The sequence below is a fragment of the Pistacia vera genome, unplaced genomic scaffold (assembly GCF_008641045.1).
Source record: "Pistacia vera cultivar Batoury unplaced genomic scaffold, PisVer_v2 Contig512, whole genome shotgun sequence".
NCBI lineage: Eukaryota > Viridiplantae > Streptophyta > Magnoliopsida > Sapindales > Anacardiaceae > Pistacia > Pistacia vera.
In genome coordinates, this window is record NW_022196349.1 from 1,206,509 (window position 1) to 1,214,153 (window position 7,645).

At 33.1% G+C, this 7,645-nt stretch overlaps 1 protein-coding gene across 1 annotated transcript; it reads left to right on the forward strand.

Moving 5' to 3' along the window:
* The first annotated feature begins 1,091 nt into the window (after nucleotides 1–1,091).
* Nucleotides 1,092–5,379, forward strand: LOC116106387 (ankyrin repeat-containing protein At5g02620-like). Its single transcript, XM_031392755.1, has 5 exons — nucleotides 1,092–1,225; nucleotides 2,760–2,849; nucleotides 2,936–3,475; nucleotides 3,752–4,380; nucleotides 4,660–5,379. Exons 1-5 carry the CDS (start codon nucleotides 1,093–1,095, stop codon nucleotides 5,296–5,298), a joined length of 2,031 nt encoding a protein of 676 aa, XP_031248615.1. The 5' UTR covers nucleotide 1,092; the 3' UTR covers nucleotides 5,299–5,379.
* Nucleotides 5,380–7,645: the final 2,266 nt, after the last annotated feature.

The following is a 7,645-nucleotide window of genomic DNA, read 5'->3' on the forward strand; positions in this document are numbered from 1 at the left end:
AACAAAAATCATATAAGAAAAAGTATAATCCTAGGATTATCAGTAAACAAGCCGAGAGCTCCCATAAAGCTTTATCTTATCTCAATACCTTTAGTGTTACTGCATATAAATCTAATGGAACCTAGGCAAACTGAGAGCTTAGGAGTTAAGAGATATGTGTTTGCTTGTGTTGATGATTTCTCTATATTTGCTTGGGTTGATTTTTTAAAAGAGAAATCTAGTTACTTTGATGCCGTTCAGAAACTGGTCAAAAGATTACAAGTTAAGAAGAGTAACATGGATAAAAAGATTGTGAGAATTAGGAGCGATCATGGGAGGTATTTGAGAACACAGACTTTGCCAATTTTTGTCATATGTAGGGTATATCCCATAAATTTTCTACACCAAAGACATCCCAACAAAATGGTATGGTGGAAAGGAAAAATAGAGTTCTTCAAGAAATGGCTAGGGTGATGCTTAATGCCAAAACAAATCCCAAGAGATTTTGGGCTGAAGCCATAAATACAACTTGTCACATTTCCAACAAAGTATTTCTTAAAAAGGTACTCATCAAACTCCTTATGAGTTATGGAAAGGTAAGAAACTTGCTCTCTCTTATTTCCATGTTTTCAGGTGCAAATGCTATGTGTTAAATGATAGAGAGAATTTGGGAAAGTTTGATGCCAGGAGCTTGAGGGGGTTTTTATTAGATATTCCTCAAATATTAGAGCTTTTAGGATCTATAANGTATCAACTGTCTTCATGGATAATACCAACTTATAGTGTTGAGTCCAATTTTTATATCTAATATTAGTCTAAGATGATGTAAGAACAAATGGTGTAGATTTAATAGTAGACAAAACTTGGTTTAAAAGGTAGACGTATTTAATGATATTTCTTAAATTCTCTCTCCTAAAACAACTATCAACAGAATGTCATGTTTCAAATTTAAAGTCAGATGATAAAATAAGATGGTATGTTATAAGGATTCATGCACAATTAGATGCGGAAATGCATGGGAAAAATTTAGAATTCGATGAATGAATATATAGATTGTATTTGTATTTATAGCATGTCTTATAACGAAAAATAAATCTTATTTGTTCAGGAGACATGGAGCCGACAAATGGAAGTTCAATTCCTGAAATACAAATGCGAGTTATTGATGTGCTGCCGCAAGATATGAACCAAAGAGAAGCTAGGCCATCGTCTTCACGGCCAAATACAAGCCATATTGTGCCTCCTGGTCAGCTTTCTCTCTCTCTCTCTCTCTCACACACAGATGTTATATATAGAATTTTTATCACCAAGATTTTAAATTTGATATACAGTTGTACAAAATTTCTCTCACCTTATCTCTTTCACTTTCTCTCTCCTCGTCTCTTTCACGTTCTCTCTCCCATGAATTTTGTATGGTAACTAATTTTAATATGAGCGAATCTCAGCCATCCAAAAAATCTAACACCTCAAATTACTGTCCTGATTAAGAAACCCTCACTCTGTTAATAACCGTTTTATTGAAATGACCTTATTACCCTTTCACCAAAATATAATAAGCTGGCCTAAAATATTTAAATTTACATATATGGAATAAAACTTATAAAATTTTCCTTAATTTATAAAAATATTGTTTTTACCCCCATCAAAATTTTCAAATTCACCCTAAAATTTCCTCTTTCTTTTGTTATCATTTTATTCCCATCCAAAACAAAATCTTCCTCACCAAAATATATTCCTTTCAATTTTGTTTCCACAACCACACCTCAACTACTTACCAAATCAAGAAAAATTATAATTCAAACTCTCCAAAAATTTAACACAAAACTTATAATTTATAAAATCTATTGAGCTCTTAACTGAAAAAATAAATATGCAAAATATATATAAAAAAAAAAAAGTTTGTGGTAGTGTAGTGGTGAACAGATCGGGCGACCATGATCTGGCCACCGCTTCACTGGATCGTACCGGCATGATCTAGGCAAGGAGCGGCCAAATAGCGGCAAGATGTGGTCTTGCTCAGATTGGATCTTGGAGGAGTGAGGGATTGAGAAGGAGAAGGAGGAGAAAAAGAAAGGAGAAGAAAGAAGAAAAGAGAACAAAAGAAAGGAGAACGACAAGAGAGGTGGGCAAGGAGAAAAAAGGAAAGAGAAGAAAAAGAAACGAAAAGAGGGGCGGCAGAGAAGAAAAAGAAAAGGAACAAAAAAAAGAAGAAGAGAGAAAAATAAACAAGAAAGAAGAAAGACGTTAGAGAAAAAAAAAAAAAATGAGAAGGGGAGGATTAGGGTTACTTAAACACACACACACACACATATATATATATATATATATATATAAATTTTAAGATGTCTCCAGTTTAAAATGTTTTCATTTCCGTATCTTTTTGTATTTGGTCATCAACTCATCAATGAATGAATTAACTTTATAAAATTAAGTTGATAAGAATACTTGAAATTTTGTCTTTTAAGAATTTATTTGTTTGTAAATTCATTTTTTAGTATTCAACATGTTTGTCTACAAATAGTATTATGAAAATGAGAAAATGAAAAGGTGTGAGTTTGAAATATAAATTAAGGAGTGAGTTTGGAATATAAACAGACACTCATAAGGTTTGCTTTAGTTTACGTTTATAAGGATTCGCACTGTTTAGAATATAAAAATGCATGGTACAAATAATTAGAATTCAAGGGAAAGGCACTTCAGCTAACCAATGAATATTATATCATCATATGTGTATTCGTAGCATATCTTATGACAAAAATAAATCGATCCTGTTTATTTAGGAGAAATGGACCTTGGAAGTGGGAATTCGAATCATGAATCAACAGAAGTTCCAATTATTCAGTGGTTACCTTCCCTTCATTTGTTGACAGGTTAGCTCTCTCTCAAAACAAGAAACAAGGACACATATTTTAATTTTATATGTAATATTCAGCCAATTTATTTTTTTATTTTGAAGATCGGAACCCAGAAAAGGAGAAATTACGTTTGGATCTTCTTAAAGCTGCACTAGAGGGAAATATTGATGCAGTTAATAGTCAATTCAATAATCCTCTGCTCCGTGATTCTTCATCAAGTTCATTAAGTGCGTCTTCTTCATCAAGCTCCGCTTCAACACCAAGCCCATTCAATGTTGCAATAACAGAGAAACACGAAACTATTTTCCATGTAGCAGCAGGAGCAAATCAAACTGACTTTGTAGAGAAGATGATTTGTGAGATAACACCAGATGACCTCAAGTTGCAAAACGTAAAAGGGAACACTGCCTTCTGTCTTGCTGTTATGGCTGGGAACAAATCAATTGCTGAGAAAATGTTGAATAAGAACCCAGAGCTGTTGACAATCCGAGGTGGCGCTAATTTGACTCCACTAAATCTAGCTGCTATGTTTGGAGAAAGGGAAATGGCGTTATATTTATACCGGCGGTATTATAGAGGAACACTGACATTAGCTGACAAAAAACAATTATTTTTTGATAGCATCGATACTTCTTTGTACGGTGAGTACTCACGTATTTCTTTTCTTGCTTGATTTTAATCTTAAAATTTTTATTTTAATCTATTATATAGAATGCATAACATGATAAGTTCATCATAGAATTAGTATCTGTTTGACTAAAATAAGTAAATGCACAAATTACTTATAATGATGGACGTAATTTGGTTAACTTCTGAATTTTTCGGTAAATGAATCAAAGCAATTTCTCTCTCTCTCTCTCCCTCTCTCTCTCTCTTTTCTTTTTCTTTTTCTTTTTTTCCTTTTTTTCCCTCTTCAGATCTTGCAAGGGAATTGCTAGAAGATGAAGATGCTAATGAAAATGAATTGGCTATGACTGAATACAAGCATGGCATTGATCGTTTGACACCCTTGCATCGGTTGGCTTTAACGCCCTTTCATCTGTTGGACCAAAATAACAGAAGTAAAGAGTCTGTCAAATGTCTTTGGGAGAAAATATTAGAGATAACAGGCCAAAAAAGCGAAAGTGACAAAACAAGTTTATTAAATCAAGCTCTAGAGTTAGTCAAATGCCTTTGGGAGAAAATATTCAAGGCAAAGCGCGACCAAGTTGGGGATTACTTAAAAGAGCATAGTGATTTATTGTTCAAAGCAGCTCAATTGGGGAATTTCAAATTCTTGGGTAAACTCATGGAACTTTATCCTGATTTGGTTCATCTTAAAGATAATGATGAACGGACCATATTTCACATTGCGATAATGCATCGTCATGATGATTTGTTTAAGTTAATAGATCAGATAGGCTTCAACAAACAATTGGTAGCATCCTATCCAGACAGAAACGAAAATAGTTTATTACATCTAGCTGCAAAATATCCAAATCCAAGACCACTAAGCACAGTTCCAGGTGCAGCTCTAGAAATGCAGCGAGAGTTACGCATTTTTAAGGTAAATATTTTTAGAGTTTCTTTAGTGTCTTATTATTTAAATATCATTATTAAATACCTTTACTTAGAAAAAATACAAATTATTTTTATACCTTTACTTCGAGAATTGACTCTTGAATACAGTTTCAATTAAAATATATATCTTATGATTATAATTTGACTTTTCAAATAAAATTAATGCTAAAAACAGAGTTGAATTCCAACAGTAATGAATTAATAATTAAAAAATTAAACTACCAACTTCTTTGTGTAAAATTAATGATTCATACTAATGATGTAGGATGTTGAAAAGCTTGTAATGCCTTCATTTAGAGGATTAAAGAATTCAGAAGGCGAAATACCTCCCGAGCTCTTCACTACTACGCATGCAGGCTTACAGAAAGATGGAGAAAAGTGGATGAGGAACACAGCTAGTCAATGCATGCTTGTTGCAACAATCATTGCTACTGTGGTTTTTCAAGCGGCTTTCACTGTACCAGGAGGTGTCAATGATGCAGGAGGTAACAATAATTTGGAAGGAACACCTACCCAACGAGGTAATGTAGTGTTCCGTATTTTTGTTATGGCAGATATAATTGCGTTATCCTCCTCTTCGATTTCAATCCTAATGTTTTTGTCTATTCTTACATCCCGTTACGCACAAGATAATTTTTTCAGATCATTACCGGTTAAATTGGTGATAGGACTATTAACGCTATTCGTATCTATAGCAACTATGATGTTAGCCTTCATTTCAAGCTTTTACCTGGCTTATAATCACTATAAGTCAATGTCAATCCCTATTTTAGGGACTATATTTGTATTTCTACCGTTACTAGTGTTTGGTATATCCCAATATGGTCTTTTGAGAGAAATATTATCCTCATCATTCCATTTTCGGTTTTTTCCAAGCCAGTATAATGTCAGAAAACAGAAATAAAGCTGTATATGTCATTTCCAACTGTCGACCTGTAATTTCATCTGATGTATTAATGAAATTGTATTACCCAAAATGGAGTTCTCCGGTCAGTGATAAAAATATTTGTTTGTTGTTTATTACAGATTGCATTATCTGTTATATTAACTGAAAGAGTATATGAACTCTTTTAATGCACAGCGGAATGGGTTTCAATGGGTATTTAACGTTTTTGCTTAAAATTCATCAACTCAACAAAATAAACAACCAACCATGAGCATAAAAGTAAAGCACACATAGATTCACATGGTTTGGCTAAAAATCATTTTAGCCTACATCCATGTGACCTCGTCCAAAAGAAGCCAATCCACTATAACAAATACAATTACAAGCAAATCCAGAGTTGGGTGTTAATTACTACAATGAAACAACACTCCCTGTTCTAAACGACTCTAACGCCACTCTCTGATCCCTTCAGTGCTCTGCTACAGCAAGCTTCCACCCAAGACACGGCTTGGTCAGTTCAAGCTCCACATGAGATTCAATGGCGGAACTCTTCGTTTCGCTCCAGAACTTGATTCTCTTCAAGTTTTCAATGAATGGAACATCGTCCCATAACTCAATCAAGGATAATATAATTGTCAATAGAGTCAACAACCAATATGAACCTGGGCAAGAATACTCAGAAAAAATTCAGAGCAAAAAGAAGGCAAAAACCAGGTTAGTTTGCAAGGAAGAAGATGACCCATTTTATATCCTTGCAAAAGCAAATCTCAATCGTACACATGTAAAAACCTTTCTTGGACCACTCTAAAGATAGAGTGACACCGTTAAAGAGACTTTTTGTACAAGTTTCATAAGGGCAAATTAAGATATAAAATATCTTAGATAATGGCACGTGTACAAAGAGAAAAGGTTGATCAAATGTTTACCCATATACTTGAAATGTCTCCACATGCGTAAATGATAAAACGGGAATCACAATTGTGCTTAACTATCGAAAGTGCATATATCACAAATAATGTTCACACATATTTCATAATTTGGCAAATAAAAACTTACATTAATTTTATATTTATTGTTATTATTTTCTTTAGGTCAAAATTTGTAACAAATTAATATCACTTTCTTTTCATAGTGATCAGGAGTTTAGAGAAGGCATACGCTTAAGTAATTAAAATATATCCATTATCCAAGAAAATTATGATTTATATGTATAGATTTCTCAATCTTACTTTACCTCTCTTAGAAAATAATTTCATCTCTCATAGAGCATGACTTGAAAGTATTGTATTTCATTTGCATTTTTTTTTCTTTACTATCATATAATTGTAATATTGATAAATTAGGTGTATGGTTCTTTTTTTCGATTAATATAAACTTCATGTTGTTAAGAAAACCTTCAGTAGCTACTTCACTCTGTAACTCAAAAATGTAGTCGTTTTTGTATTAAGAGTAATCAAGCCAAAGTGATGTCGTTTTAGTCTAAGGCAAAGTGATGTAGTTTTAGCTTATGTTTAGTTGTTATAAAACAGTTACTGTACATTAAGCTTAGTTGTTGTTGAATCTAATGAAATCCAATAACCATCTTCTCTCTAATTCCTCTGTTCGAACCTTAAGTTTTACATGGTATTAGAGCTAATTTGACTCACGTGAATGTCAGAAAAGTTTGAAAGCTCTAAATCATCAATGAAATTTGATACAATGATACACAACTCACTTAATTTTCTAGCATCTGTTGTTTCCTCTAGTCTTCAAACTATTAATCCAAAGCTCACTAGAGACAATCATCGTTTCTAGTGCTCTCAAGTTCCTTCAGTAGTTGGAGCTCATGATGAACTTGATGATCATCTAACAGGTATGGTTCCTCGCCCAACTCCATTAATAGCTTACAAATTAGATAATCCTAGTAATAAATATGATGATACAAGTGATGATGATCTTATTAAGGAAAAAATTAATTTAGCTTATACTCTGTGGAAAAGAACTGATAAGTTCTCAGTTAGCTGGTTACTTGTTTCAATTTCTGAGAGCATGTTCAGACAAATATTGAAGTGTCAATTCTCTTATGAAATTTGGCTTACGGTTGAAAAAGAGTTCATCACTGACTTAAAGGCTAGAGCACTTCACCTGAAGAATTTACTTCAAACTACTCGTAAGAGTAGTCTCAATATCAGTGAGTATGTAAGGAAAATGAAAGGTATTGCTAAAAGTTTATCAGCTAGTGGACAAATTGTGTCAGAAGAAGATTTGCTTCGACACATATTGGATGGACTAGGTCCTAAGTATGATGCAGTAGTGGTTAACCTCGCTTCTAGAATAGAGTCCAAGATTGATTCAATTTCTCTACAAAAGCTCAATTTTTACTGTA